Genomic DNA, 14865 nt, shown 5'->3' on the forward strand with positions numbered 1-14865 from the left:
TCATAATTATCATGTGGTTTTCTAACCAACACTTTACCTGGGATGCTTGACAGAGCCCAGAGGCAGGCGTATGTGTGTGTGTGTGTGTATGGATGGATGTGTATATGCAGGTGTGTGTGTGTGCATGCAGGTGTGTGTGTATGCAGGTGTGTGTGTGTGTGTATGGATGGATGTGTGTATGCAGGTGTATGCATGTGTTTGTGTGTATGCATGTGTGTGTGTATGTATGGATATGTGTATGCAGGTGTGTGTGTGTATGCATGTGTGTGTATGTGTGTATGCGTGCATGTGTGTGTGTGTGTTGGGGAATGGAGAGGGGAAGGAGAAGTCAGACCACATGAGGCTTTCTGATGTTTTGACTTGAATTCTGCGCTGCAACCACAGACCCTGGAGGCCCAGGGGAAGAGGAACGTAAAACTGAAAGACAGAGACCCCCGAAGATTAGCTTCCCGCCTTGGCCTCCAAGAGTGTCCACAGGGGACGACCATGTGTTTCCCAGTAATGAGGCCCAGCACTGGATCTGGAAGCCTCTAACATCAGGCTTCCAGCCTGCCTGCTTCTAATACTCCCGGGGCAGCTCTCCAAGTTTGGGAGCTCTGGACCTCGTGCGTGTGTTTCTGAGTGGTGAAGGGCTGGGTGGTCGTGTCGCACCAAGGAGATGAGGCCCATCTGGAAACAGGAAACCCTGTTGGCAGGTAGCAGAGGGATGGGGTGTGGGGCCCTGCATGGCCCTGCTGGAATTTGCCATGGGCTTCCGGGCTCAGGGTCCCCTGGATACTGTGGTTCCATTCACTGAGCAAGACCACTGACCCTTCCTCTTCTCACTCAGAGCACTTACTTATTTAACGTGTATTTTCCCCTTTTTGTCAGGAACCTTATTGTGGTTTGACTGAGGTTCTTCTCAGAGCTTTGGCCCTAGTGGTCTTCTTTCACCCCACCCAAATTCTTCCTCTCAACTCTCTCTCCTGTCAAGAGAGAGGACTGAGGACCTACTGTGTGTAGGTGGCTGCTCATCTACAGACATGTCCAAGATGGCGTCTGCCACACGCAGGGCTCTGCCTGCCGGTGGGAGAGTCCAGCCAACTGGCATGTGAAATGGGCCCAGCCCTGCACCTGGCACACTTATGTTGTGTTTTTCATCTTCACAGAGGTGAGGTAAGTACTCACAGTATCCCCATTGTATAGGTGAGGAAAAAGTGGCTTGGGGGAGGAAGGAAGTTTCTGGATTCTGTAAGTGGAAGGCAGTGGGATTTGGGCCTGTTGGCTTCCTGAGGACAGGTGTCTCTGCCCTGCCCCCTGCCTATCTCAGGGGCTGGTGTTCAAAGCAGGGCATCTGGGTGAGTTGTGTGTGGGCCCAGCCAGGCTGTGCCTGGGTCTTCTCTGTGCTTCACTCTGTGGTATTTGCCCTCCTCCCTCCCTCCTTACAGATATTGAAGGTCACATAGGTTGGGGTGACAGTGATGGTGGGGATCTATGTGTGCCCCTCAGGGGTCCCTGCATGGTGGAGTCCTCTGCAGTGTGGCCTCCCCATCCTTCTCTCCCTACTTGGCCACCCCAGGGCCCCAGGCGAGGCTGAGGGGCATTGACATGGCCACGGTCTCTGTGCTGGCCATTTGGCTGTTTGTCCTCAGGTCCATGGCTCTCTCGTTCATCCCCTGCTCTGTACTGCGGGAAAGTCGACCCCCACAGGCTGCATTTCTCAGGCTTGCTGGTCAGCTTGCCTCTGGCTGGCTTCAGCCAATGGGGTTGGGGTTGGGGGGTGCGAAGAAGAAGAGAAGCCAAGGTATTCCTTCCTCTGTCAGCCTGTCAAGTAGAGTCACCTCATCAGCTGCTGGCGGCAGCTGCCACTCCTCTGTGGCTCCTATCCCTCTAGGTCCCAGCTTCCTTAGGGGCCTCCATGGTATTCTAGCCCTGGGCTGGACATTCCCCACTGTGACTCCAGAAACACTCCCTTTCAGTTGCCCTCCAGCCTGGAGCCAGCAGTGGGAGCAATCTCTGTTAATCTCTGAATTGCATCCCTTATTTGGCTTCTCGGTGATTCCATACCCAATTCCCTGAATTACATTTTTTGCATACTTAGACTGGTTTTTGTATTTCTGACTGGATCCTGAATGATAGGCCTCCCCTTAAACAAGGTGACTTAATAGGGTCCATGTTCCCAACCCATCTGTAGCAAGCCCTCTGAGCGAATGACGTCATGACAGCCTCTGATCCCTCAGAGAAGCAATTATGGAAGCCTCGTGTCTGGCTGCCTGGCTGAGGTCTCGCTCCGAAGACCCCTGCCTCTGCCTTATTCCGAAGACTCCCACCTCTACCCCCTGCCTCCACATCTTTAAAGGAAAGTGAGGCAGACATCGCAGCCAGGCCCCCTTCCAGCAGTTAGAGTGCTTGGCTCGGAGCCCGGGCCCTCCTGCCGGCCTTGCTTGGGACTTACTGCATGTGAACTGTGTTGTCAGGTCACACACAGGGAGGGTCAGAGAAATGGGAGAGGCTGAAAGGGAGTCTAGAGCCTCCTCCACAGCCCCAGTCTCCACAGGTTTTCTCCTCGTTCCTGGACTGATTTGATTTGGATTCAAATCTGCCTGTACTTGGACTCCTTCCTGGCCAAATACCTGGAGCTGGGCCCTTTGCTGCAAGCACCCCTTAAAGAAGTGGGCACAGTTGGGGAATGGAGGGCATTTCCTCTGGAAGGAAAAGGCAGAGGAACCAGTAATGGCCCAGGAGTGCTGATATCCTTGCTGGGGTGCACATTTTTGTGAAACGAGCCCCCTTGCCAAATGGAACTCTAAAGCTCCTTCAATTCACATGCCTAGAGAAGAAAATAATCAAACTCTTCTGTCAGGGATCACCTGGCTCCCCACATCCCCTCACTTAGGATGTTTTATTCCCACTGGAGCATGTGATTGGAAAACAAAGGTAAATGGGAGCAATTGATTCCCGGATCCTTTTTTTTTCCCCCAGCAGGATTAAAGCTGCCTCAGCCATAAAGAGTTTACAAACTCTAAAGAAAGATAATAACTTCCCTTCTCATGGCCCGGTCATGGGGAGGCAATGCATGTTTCCAATCAGCTGAGAATGTAACTCAAATGGTAGGTTTTATTTCACTTTAATCCGCCTGTGAGTTCACGTTAAAGGTAAGAGGAATCACAGTCCTGCAATTCAAATAGAGTTCATTAAATTCAGCATCTCCTCTTAACTGGGCTGGGTTGTTTACTACTCCTCACAGTCTTGGATGGGCTTTGAGGGTCTGGTGCGGTGTCCGGCAAATGGCTGGAATGCAGGTGAGGCTGCCACCATGAAGGAAGCTGGAGGGAGGAGCTGTTAACCTCATGGTACTGTGGCGACATCAGCCACCACTACGTGTCACGGGGTGGATGCTGAGGAAGACAAAACAAAGAAGAGCTGGAGAAGCTCACACAGTAGATACACTGGAAGGCAGGTGACCTTGCTGGCAGCCCATTGCAGGGGGCGGTGGAGGTGGCGATGTACTGTCCCCACCACATGGAGCTTGCTTGCTTCTGCACACCTCTTTGCTGGCTGCAGCCTTGCTACTCAGTGGGCGGTTGTGGAAAGAATCGGTTCTCGGTTCCCATCCCAACTCTGCTATTTAGACACCGGGAGACCTGGAAACAACCCGTTGACAAAGTCTTGCTCTACACGTTTCTGCAGTGACCGTCCATTTGAAGGGATAGGGAAATATTCCCTCAATGTCCTGCAGTGAAACTGTTGAAACCACTCCTCCTATGAAACTCACTCCTTTGGGTTAAGCATTGCCTTCTCGGCCCTTTCCTGTGTGGATGGAGTGTTGGCACAGTGAGGCGGATGTTGCTAATGGACGCATCGGGGTGTTCTGCACAGGCTGGCCTGCATAGCCCAGAGGTGGAGGGAGGGGTCAGGCTAGAGCCTATGGAGATTTGGTGGACAACAGGCCCAGGCTCAGTCCAGCCAGCCCAACCTCTGATTGTTATCCTCAGAGTCCCTCCAGGGTCTCCTTGGCAGGGGCTGTCCCCTATGAGCCTCTGCAGGGGACAGGAAGTGCTGACTGAGAATTGTCTCTCTCACATGCACCCTGTCAAATCCATAAACCTTCCTCAGCAGTCACCACACAGAATCCCAAAACCCCAGGGTTCTGCTTGAGTTTGAGCTATACAGGCTCAAGGACTAGAAGGAAGCACCAGCCTTGTTCTGCCCCAGCTAGAGGGTCTGTGCTGCCCCAGCTAGAGGGTCTGTGCTGTCCCGGCAGAGGCCTATAGGAGGCAGACACATTCACCTCTACTTCCTGTCTGCCCATGGCTTCGTGGTCTTCTCACCCCAGCTGGCCAACTGGCTTCCCACCACTATGGGCCTTGCCCTGTCCATGCCGGGCCTGATGGCCTGGCTCAGACTTTAGCATCTAAGGATACTGCTGCCTTGCCCACCAGAGCCCCACCTGTCTGTGCGTCTGTCCTCTGTTCAGCTCTGTGAAGGCCACCAGGAACACAAGAGTCAACAACCCATGGCCTTTGTCTTCAAGGAACTTGAGGTCTCACTGGGCAGACAAGCACGGAGTGAGTGCTCCACCACGGGCCTCCCTTCCTCCAGGCTGTAGCCAGGACTATGCTGTCTAGCGTGTCTGCTGTGACTTCCTCACGGCAGAGCCCCACACTGTGGCTGCTTATGGAGCATTTGCATGTTTCCCTCGAGGGGAGGCTGTGTCTCTCAAGGACAGCTTGGGAAGATTCACATTCTTAGAAAAGCAGAGGAATGTGAGTGTTAAAATACCTTAAAGGTCAAGGAGGTGATTTCTAGATTTCCAGACAATGTCTCAGAGAATTGTAGTGCTCTGGGGTATACCTGAATGTAACCAATGTAGCTCCTTTTGTGCCTGCGTGTAGACTGAGTCCATGTGTCCACATGCATTCAGTTCCTCCCACCAAACTGGACAGTGATAGCTAACCCTGTTGACCCTTATGTCTGGGTGCCTTAAATGTGTGATGCCTCAAATTGACCTTCACAATGACTCTCAGGAGGTAGGTACTGTGATCTTTCCCAGTTTCTACAAGAAGAAACTGTGGCACAGGGAGATTCAGTCACTTGTGCAGGATCACAGAACTATAGTAAGTGGTCAGGGAGGGGGACAAGAATTCTAACCCAGGCAGCAGTCTGACCAGGGGGCCCTAGCTTGGAGCAGCGTTCATGTGCACTGTGTGTTCATGTTTAGTGTATGTCTGTGCATACCTGTGTGTGTGCACATGCACACATGTTCACTCAGACGCATGGGCTGCCCTGCGGTGGGAGCTGAGAGAATGCAGTGGAGGTTGCTGGGAGGAACTCACCCGCCTGCTCCGGTTGTCTGAGCAGGTGAAGGATAGTGATATCAAGTGCGAAGACCAGGCCCTGAAGCCAGCCTGACGGTTTCAACTGTTAGGAGAAAGTGAGGGTGGGTGCAATGGATCTGACGATTTCAGTGATTTTCTACTCAAGAAAAATGAAGTCTTGGATGGGCAGAGCTTAACTGTCTTAAAAACTTGGCATAGGGCAAGGTGTGAGTTTCCCGGGGAGACTGTGTGAACTGTGAACAGGTAGAATCTGAAACTACAGGCCAGATGTTTCCTGGCTCCCTCCCGCCTGGTCTGACCTGTCTTCCTTCAGCTGCTGTGCAGTTCATCCTGGGTCCCTGAGGGGCTCGCAGATGCTTCACTCCAAAGATCTCAGTTGCAGAGTCCCCTGTGGAGGAATTGAACTCTCTCCTCTCTCAGGACTCCAGTTGGCAAGGGTCTGCTCCTCCCTGGAGGGGAGAGACCCTCACTGAAACCCTGGAGAGGGCCACTCGGGGCAGCAGCTCATTCCCAAAGTGTCTGGTGGAGCTGGGGAGTGGCACCCTGGGGACTCTGGGGTTTCCCCACCAGCTCCTCTCTCCAGTCTTTCGTGTCCGGGTGCAGCCTCCAGGCCATGGCTTCTTGAGTTCTGTATGTGGGTTGCTGCTCCCACAACATGCATAGTTGGGGGACCATTTTGGTCGGTGACAGATCACTGCTGCCTTTCATCAGACCAAAGTACACGTGGCTTCTTCTCCTTGCCAGCCCTACCATGGCATCTCCCATTACACTAACCCTGCCTGTTGGACCTTCTGATGCAAGGAACAGATTAAAATCCCCTCCTGGTTGCCCACCAGGTCCATGGCTACAACTAAATCCCTAGTTGGGGCATCACGGAACACAGGTAAGCCCTTGAGTTCTGGAGCCAGCTTACTGGGGCATGAGTCTTCCTTACTTCCGTATGGATGGTGAGCCCTCCTCTCTCAGGTCTCATGATAGCAGCTAACCCTTATTAAGTGTGTGCCGGGCACTGACTGAGTGCTTTACAGGTGCCACCTCCTAAGACCCTCATAACTCTAGCAGGTAGTAAGTACTATTATCTTACCCATTTTCCAGAGGGAGAAATAGAGGCAAGAGCAGAATAAGTCACTTGCCCAAGTCACATAGCTACTGATGGTGTGATGTTGGGCAAGATATGTAATGTTTCCGAGTCTCAGTTTTCTCATCTGTAAAGTGCAGTTAATACCATTGTCTATCTGGGGTGTTATGAGCCTTAAACAGGGTAATATACATAGCACCTAGCAGAGTCCTAAGCACATGGTAGGCACTCAACAGGCAAGGCCACTTAAGAGTATGTGAGCCCAGCTGGAGGAGAGAGAAAAATACAATGACTATAGCACTAATCACAGTAGTGATCAAATAAGTAATGCACTCCTGAATGCTTGACTTTCCTGAGCACAACATAAACTCCCTGAGGGAGTTTGCCTTACTCACTTCTGGTTCAGTTCCGTGGCTTTGCACAGATCTGGCACAAGGTGGGTGCTTGGTGAAGGTTTGATGAATGAATGAGGAACTGCTTTGGGGGTCCAAGGGGTCATTCACAGCATCAGATAGCCCCTTCCTAGCCACCCTGCTCTCCCTGCCTTGTGGCTGTGATCTGAGTGTTTTTGCTTCATTCCTGTTGGAGAGGAAGCTTCCCAAACCAGGGCAAGCCTGGGTCTTGCCCACCTCTGTTTTCCTCATAGAGAAGATGTTCAGGGCCTGTGAGTGAAGTTGGACCTCCTTGTAGCTTGCCCTGGGTGCAAAATGATCATCCTCTTGGGCAGAAAACAGAAATTGCTGGCAACTACAGACCCAGGGATTCGAGTCAGCCAGGGGAACAGGGCTGTGCCCTCGGCGCCTCAGATTCCTGGGACAGTGGGGTCTGGGATCATGGTGACCATGTAGATCCCTCCCTGCATCACACCAGTGAATGCTGTTTCTAAACCACACTCTCCCCTTCTCAGCATGGCATGGCAAGTGGCTGCTCCCCTTGTTCACTGAGAAAATCCTCCCACCTTTGGCGTGCCTGGCTCCTAACGAGTCCCTTATTTGGAAGGAACACCCCCACCCCCATTGGTGTGTGACTCACCCTGAGTGAAATAACTGCTGGGCTGAATTCTTACACAATCCCCCACCCACCCCATCCCCTCATTCCCTGAAGACCTTTGCCCTCAAGTCAGCCAAGGTCTTGATCCAGAAGTGACAGAGAATGGGGAGTGTGAGGATGAGGATGATGATGGGGACAATGAATTTCCAGGCAGGCCCAGCTCCCAGCTCCCATCCTCAGGAAACCCTGAGCCCTGCCTGCATCTTTTCCAGAAATGTGAGTCCCACCTTTCCAATTTCCTCTTACACCTCGTCTATATTTCTCACCCCCACCTCTGCATGACAGCGTGGCGTGCATGTGGCCCATCTGGGGATCAGGGAATCCTATTGGGTGTGCCAGCTTAATGAAATACTTGCAGTTTATTAAACTCAGGCTTTCCTAAGCCCCGCGTGCCTGTGGGTATTTGAAAGCTGAAGGTAACACCAAGCTACCACAAATGTAATTGTTACATGTGTCCACGCATTCCTGGTGCAACCTCAAACTCCCGCTCTTAAGCAGCACGCAAAATGAACCACATAAAGTAACTCCTAGTCAGACAAGAGGGGGAAATGTGTGGAAATGCTGAGAGAGGCTCCCCAGAACCCCTCAGGGCCTCTAAAAGTATATGAAGTTCCCATTACTTTGCATAACTCTGGCCACAGAGGGTGCTCCACCCCGGACTGTTTGTTCAGTGTTTGCAGAATTGGTTCATTATGAGCAAGGCAGCCAGCAGGTTTTGCTTGTCAAGCTTGCATGATGTAGTTCAAATACTTCAAGTCCTGTTTCATCTAGCAAAGACTTGCTCTAGTGGCAGGGCTAGCAGAGTGTACTGTCTGGGAGTTCCCTCTGGAGCTGTATTTCTGTTCCTCCTCCAGGTCTTGGCTGGGGAGGGTTGTCCCAAGTCTGGGAAGGGCCGTGGAGAAACCCCAGGCAACCTGAAGTCTGCTGCCCTGAACCAGGGGGAGGCTGCTCCTGGGAGATGCCTTCCCATTCGTCAGTTTCCTCAGCCTCAGGTCTGTAAATCAGGGGTGAAGGGCTGACATGGAAATAGCAGACAAAGGCCTCCAGGGATGTGCCTTCTTCTACGCGAACCAGCATCTGGATGCCTGAGAAGGAGAGCCTGTTGACGGTACTCAGGGTGACCTGCTCCAGGTACCTCAGCGTCAGCCCATTGACCCACACACAGCCCTTGCGGCTCAGGACCTTGAGGCAGAAGGCCAGCATGGCACTGCCTTTCTCCAGGTAGGGCTCCAGGGACAGGTGACGACGGGAGAGGTGGGGGAGCTGCAGCTGGAGGTGGGCGTCCTGCCCCCGTCCAAGCAACAGAGGGCTGGTGTCATGCTGCAGCCGTGGTGGCACATTGGCAAAGGCAGATGGGCCCAGCGTGGGGTGGTACAGGCTCACTCGCAGGATGGTGAGGGGCTTCTCCATGGATGAAGGCCTGGGAAGATGGAACATGGACACACAGGCTCAGCTTGAGTCAGAGACCTCTGTGGCTCCCTGAGCCCAGACACAGTTGCCCACCTCAGGGGCCCTGTGCCTGTTCATACAATCACTCTGCCCAAGCCAGGATGGAGCCAAGGCTGGAACTGGTATGGAAGGTCATGAGCTTAGTCTGTCCCATACTCTGAATAGAACACACCACCCACTCTCTCTGACTTCTGGATTTCTGTAATATAGGTATGTCTGTCCTTGTCTATGCAAGGGATCAGGCATGCTGGCTTGCAGGGTGGGGCTTTGGTAATTTTTTGGTTATTTGGAGACAGTTTGGTTCTGCTTCTTGGAAAAGAAAAGGTAGACAGACCAGCTACATCTTCCTTGTATGTGACAGTTACACAACAAACCCTTGCTGAGTCCTCCTTTGAGCCGAGCAGGGAACCAGCTGCTGGGGAGAAGCGGATTCAACAACAAACTGAGCCCTGACTCTTGGGAGCACCCACTGGTGGAGGAGAGAGGTGTCTGTAGCACCAGGATGTATGGAGGGACACAGAAGGGGGAGGCTTAGCCATAGTCCTGGCCACCAGAAAGGCTGCCTAGAAACCCTAGTGAAGAATAAACACAGCTAGCACATTCCAAGTGGTTACTATGGGTACTTGGTGGAAGGCCACTTACAATGGCCAGCTTTGTTCCTGCATGGGTTTGAGGAACACAAACTCTGCTATGTCCACCAACGCCATGTGGCCCAGGACCTGCCATCACCTTCAACAGGAACCAAGGGTTGAGCAGATTTGAATAACTAATTATACATTCTCTGGGTACCAGGCTTTTGCTCACATTATTTCTCTCCTAAGAAGGTATCTTCTATTCCAAACTCTGTGTCCAAGCACTGCCCATGGTTCAAGGCCCTGCTCAAATGTTACCTCTCCTGTGAAGCTCCCTGCCCTGGGGAAGGTGACCTTTCACTGCCTCTGACTCCCACAACAGGGAGAATCCCCCAGGACACCTGGCCAGCCTTATTCCCCATTCATTCCATCTTTGCATTTCATGCCCAAGTTCTGTGGGCCCTTGTCCTGTCTTCCCTGAGCTCCTCTCTTCCTGTCCCTGAGGCCTCCCGAGGACTGGGTGTGGTCTGGGCTGTGGTGCTTGCTGTCCCATGTCCCACTGCCCCGTACAAATAGGGTTTGGCCACCATAAATGTCCAGGGACACATTTGCCAAGTGGCTGAATGAGAAGCCCACACACACACACACACACGGTGAAATCACCCAGAGAGACCACAAATAGGATCAGATCTCAAAGGCTGTGTGGGACAGCGAGCCTGTTGCAGGTGGCTTGAACCCAATGTCCCTCCAGGTCTTGAACCTTTTAGATGCAGTAGGTTAATGGCTAGGACCTTTTAGTCTGATAGTGAGGGCACCCTTTCACTATCAGAGGCCTCAGGGCACCCTCTTTCCCCTAAGGCACAGACACATGTGTGTCTCTGTCCACACCCCATCTGGCCATAGTCTGAAGAAAGCCTCTCTTTTTTCTTTTCTTTTTTTCTTTCTTTTTTTTTTTGAGATGGAGTCTCGCCCTGTCACCCAGGCTAGAGTGTAAGTGGCATGATCTCAGCTCATGGTAGCCTCCGTCTTCCAGGTTCAAGGGATTCTCCTGCCTCAGCCTCCCGAGTAGGTGGGATTACAGGTGCCCGCCACCATGCCCAACTAATTTTTTATTTTCAGTAGAGACGAGGTTTCGCCATGTTGGTCAGGCTGGTCTCAAACTCCTGCCCTCAGGTGATCTGCCCGCCTCAGCCTTCCAAAGTGCTGGGATTACAGGCGTGAGCCACCATGCCTGGCCAGAAAGGCTTTTCTTGAGGTGTGGGATACAGGCTGAGCCCAGGACAGGTGGGCTGGGCAACCATGCTGTCAGGCCTGGCTGGAAACTCAAGAGTTCACTCCCAGAAACTAATCTCATGGCCCAGAGACCCTGAAAGAATTCCTTAGGAAGAAAGATTCACTGTTGCTGTGTGGCCTCACTCTCTGCTCCACTGAACCACCCAGAGCTAACAGAAATCTCCCACCAAAGAGGAGCCCATCCATGAGAGGCTGTCCTGTGTCTTTTGGATCCCAGGTATTCTGGGGAAACAGAAATCCAGCCCTACAAATCCAGCCTTTGGGATGAGGCAGGAGGAAGACACTCCAGAGTGTGTGTCTCGGGGGAGCCCTCCTCCCAGCCCCACCAGGCCTTCCCTTCTCCCCATGGGTTCAAGTCCCTCTGGCTTCCACTTACCTTATTGCCAGGGCACATCTGACTCTAGTCCTGCAGCTGTGAGCTCTTGGGAGGGAGTAGGCTGGTTTGGGTAGGGCTGGGGAGGGCTCTTACGGCTATGGTTCGGGAACATGACAGAACACACTTCAGTTTTGTTGCATTCTTCCTTTTTCCCTTTAGGAAAGAAAATAGAAGTGTAATTTTTCATTGCAGAAGTGCTATTCCACTGCTGAGAGTTTGAGAAACCCCAGCGTGGGGCCCCTTCTGAGATAGATGGCGTGCCTTCCTGGGTTTCAGTTCTGCCAGCCTCTCCTACCCCACCCCCAGGGACCTTAGGACTTGCACCCAGGGTATCTGCAAAGTTCCTCTCCACCTGCCAGTAGGATGGGGTCAAAGCAGTCCAGGCATGTTAGAAAAAAAGAGCCTTTTGGGACAGAGGGCTACTGGACGGGAAAGCCCCCCTGAGTGTGGGAGAATGAGGAGAGCATTCTGGCTGGACAGAAGTTGGCCAAGGAAACTGTAGGCAACATGGCACTTCCCTGAGGGTCTCAGGAGAGGGCAGGGCCTGGGGATGGGGAGGATGGAGAGGGCAGTAAATGGCCACTCGTAGAAGATGGTCTCTCCTGCAGAACAGTGAGAAGGCGGTCTCTCGTGCCCACTCCCCATTGCCCGAGCTATGCTTGTTTGCATGCAGTTTGGAAGGGGTGAAAATGGTCGCATGTCCAGCACTGAGGGCTCTGGCTGTCCTAGAAGTGGCTAAATGTGAAGGTGCTAACCCTTCACATGGCCCAGAAATCCTTAGTTCACCAGTGTGTTCAAGTCACCTGCATTATCTCCTAGGAGTTTTATAGTTCTATACATATATTTTAATTTTTATGACACGTAAGGTTTCCAGGGTTCAGATTTTTTTTTTTTTTTTTTTTTTTTGCTTATAGATGTTCAGTTGTCTCAGCACCATTTTCTGAAAAGACTGTTTTTTTTTTTTTTTCAGTGTTTTCTCTTTACTCCTTTGTAAAAGATTGGTTGACTGTATTCATGTGGGTTTATTTCTGCGCTATCTACTTCGTATCATTGATCTATTTGTCTGTTTTTTCACCAATATCATACTGTCTTGATTGCTGCAGCTTTGTAGTAAGTCTTGAAGTTGGGTACTGCCAGTCCTTCAATTCTGTTCTTCTCTTTCAATTTTGTCTTGGCTCTTTTGAGTTGTCTCTCCATATAAACGTTAGAATCAGTTTGTTAATAGCCACAAAATAACTTGCAGGGATTTTGATGAGACTGCATCAAATCTATCAATAAAGGAGGGAAGAACTGACATCCTGACAGTATTGAATCTTCCTATTCATGAACATGGGATATCTCTCTATTTATTCAGTTCTTTGATTTCCTTCATCATAGTTTCATGGGTTTCCTCATATAGATCTTGTACATGTTTTGTTAGGTTTATACAGAAATATTTCTTTTTGAATATTAATGGAAATGGCATTGTGTTTTTTATTCCAAATTCCACTTGTTCATTGCTGGCACATAGGAAAGTAATTGATTTTATGTATTAATCTTGTATCCTGCAGTCATCCTTTAATCACTTACTAGTTCCAGGAGCTTTTTTGTCAATTCCTTTGGATTTTCTACATGGACAATTATGTCATCTGCAAATAAAGACAGTTTTTTTTCTTCCTTCCCAATATGCATACCTTTTTTTCCCTTTTAATCTTACTTCATTGGTTAAAACTTGTTGGTTAAATGATGTTGAAAAAGAATAGTGAGAGGGGACATCCTTGTCTTGTTCCTGATCTTAGTGGGAAAATTTCTGGTTTCTTATCAGTAAGAGTATGAGGTTAACTGTAGGATTTTTGCAAATGTTCTTTTTCAAATTGAGAATGTTTTCATTTATTCCTAGCTTGTTGAAGATATTTTGCTCTAAAGTAACTGACAACCTAGAATTCCATACCCAGATAAAGAATACTTCAGAAATAAAGATGACATGAAGTCATTTTCACCCAAAAACTGAAGAATTTGCCAACAGTACACATACTCTAAATTCTAGTGTTCTTCAGACAGAAGAAAAGTAGTCCCAAATGAAAGCATAGAAATGCAGAAGAAAATAAAGAGCAATGAAAATGGATATATTCATACAAATCAAAGTAATATTAACCATATGAAAAATAATAATAATGACATTTTATTTTTGAAACTTTTGTTTTAGTTTCAGGGGTATATGTGAAGGTTTGTTACATAGGTAAACTTGTGTCATGGGGGTTTGTTGCACAGATTATTTCATCACCCAGGTATTAAGCCCAGTACCCAATAGTTATCTGTTCTGCTCCTCTCCCTCCTCCTACTCTCTACCCTCAAGAAGATCCCAGCGTCTGTCGTTTCCTTCTTTGTGTTCATGAGTTCTCATCATTTAGCTCCCACTTACAAGTGAGAACATGTAGTATTTGGTTTTCTGTTCCTGTGTTAGTTTGCTAATAGGACGATGGCATTTTAAAATGAGTTTAGAATATATGTATAATTACATGACAACAATAGCATCAAAAGTGGGAGGGGTAAAAATGTAATTATAGTGTCCCAAGGTCCTTGCATTGTCCAGGATGCAATAAAACTACAATTTAAGGTAGACACTAATAAGTCAAAGATGCATGATATAATCTCTAGGATAATCAATAAAAGAATAATAATGTCTTAGTGACAAGCTAATAGATGGGAAGTGGAGTGATACATTATCAATGACAATGAAGACTGAGAAGGCTTGGAAAGGCACAGTGGAATAGGGAGGACATCCAGGTAGGGAGGGTGAGGACAGCCCCAGACCAGGCCTGCAGCTGGGTTAGGTAAAATTGAAGGGGAGAAGAAGGGCTCTGGCACTGACTCTTCCTGGACAGACACTGACGCATTCCAGTAGCTCACCTCCTGCCTTCCTCTAGGCCGAGGCACTTGAGACCCTTCAGCATGGTGGCCTTGGAGGCTGTTTCCTCTAAGCGTTTCTGACTCTGCTCTTCTCCTGGGGGTAGGCTGCTACTCTGGAGGCCTCGCTGGTTACACCTGGGCCTTTTCTGACCACCCTGAGATCCTTAGGGCCAGATGCTCAAATAACTGACCTGGAAGCTCAGCAAAGGGAAGTGACCAGCCAAGGTTACACAGTAAATCTATAGCACAGCTGGGTGAGGACTTAGGTGAGCTGACTCCCAGTCCTCAGGCCTAGCCACAATACACCTCCACAGTCCAGATAGCTTGATAGCTGTGCCACATACTCCCTCTGGGTCATACTTGGGGCCAGTCTTATAGGTCTGGAAACAAGTGTGGCTCCTGGTTCCTCAATAGCAAGTTAAGCAGAGAGGTGGGGGGTCTAGGGGGAGGGCAGTGAGGGGCAGGGCTAGCCCCCACAGCCACAAGATGTTTAGCAAACCAAGCAAGACAGGTGACTGAAGCTCAGTGAAGTCCCCATCATGGTCTTTGCATCTCTCCAATTGCCTTTTCTTGTATCCTTCCCCCATCCCCTGTACCCTGGCTCTTCCTGGTACTGGGGAAGGGTGGGGAGCAAAGCTCAGATCACTGAGAAAATCCTCTTCTGACAATTCTTGGGGACTTGCTGTGACTCCTTCTCTAGGAACCTATGGAAGGCAGTAGTGACCTAAAGGAGTGGTTCTAAGAGTATGCCAGACCTGCTGTTTGCTCTGTGCAGGAGAGAAGCCAAGTACAGGCGAGGCAGCTAGAATGACCAAAACCCCATATGGCCACTCCAAGGCA

General features: G+C 50.2%; 2 protein-coding genes across 2 annotated transcripts; both read right to left on the minus strand.

The window, feature by feature from the left end:
* Positions 1-254: 254 nt before the first annotated feature.
* On the minus strand, positions 255-7673 carry DCANP1 (dendritic cell associated nuclear protein). Its single transcript, XM_021939707.2, is given in 2 exon segments — positions 255-5811; positions 5813-7673. Coding segments are annotated over 2 exon segments (735 nt in total). The 5' UTR covers positions 5980-7673; the 3' UTR covers positions 255-5243.
* A 117-nt stretch (positions 7674-7790) lies between these two features.
* TIFAB (TIFA inhibitor) lies at positions 7791-11363 on the minus strand. The gene is made up of 2 exons (XM_009209119.4): positions 11137-11363; positions 7791-8866 (listed from the first exon to the last, which is right to left on the minus strand). Exon 2 carries the CDS (start codon positions 8854-8856, stop codon positions 8242-8244), a length of 615 nt encoding a protein of 204 aa, XP_009207383.1. The 5' UTR covers positions 8857-8866; positions 11137-11363; the 3' UTR covers positions 7791-8241.
* Between the last annotated feature and the right edge of the window lie 3502 nt (positions 11364-14865).

The sequence above is a fragment of the Papio anubis genome, chromosome 5 (genome assembly GCF_008728515.1).
Source record: "Papio anubis isolate 15944 chromosome 5, Panubis1.0, whole genome shotgun sequence".
Taxonomy (NCBI): Eukaryota; Metazoa; Chordata; class Mammalia; order Primates; family Cercopithecidae; genus Papio; species Papio anubis.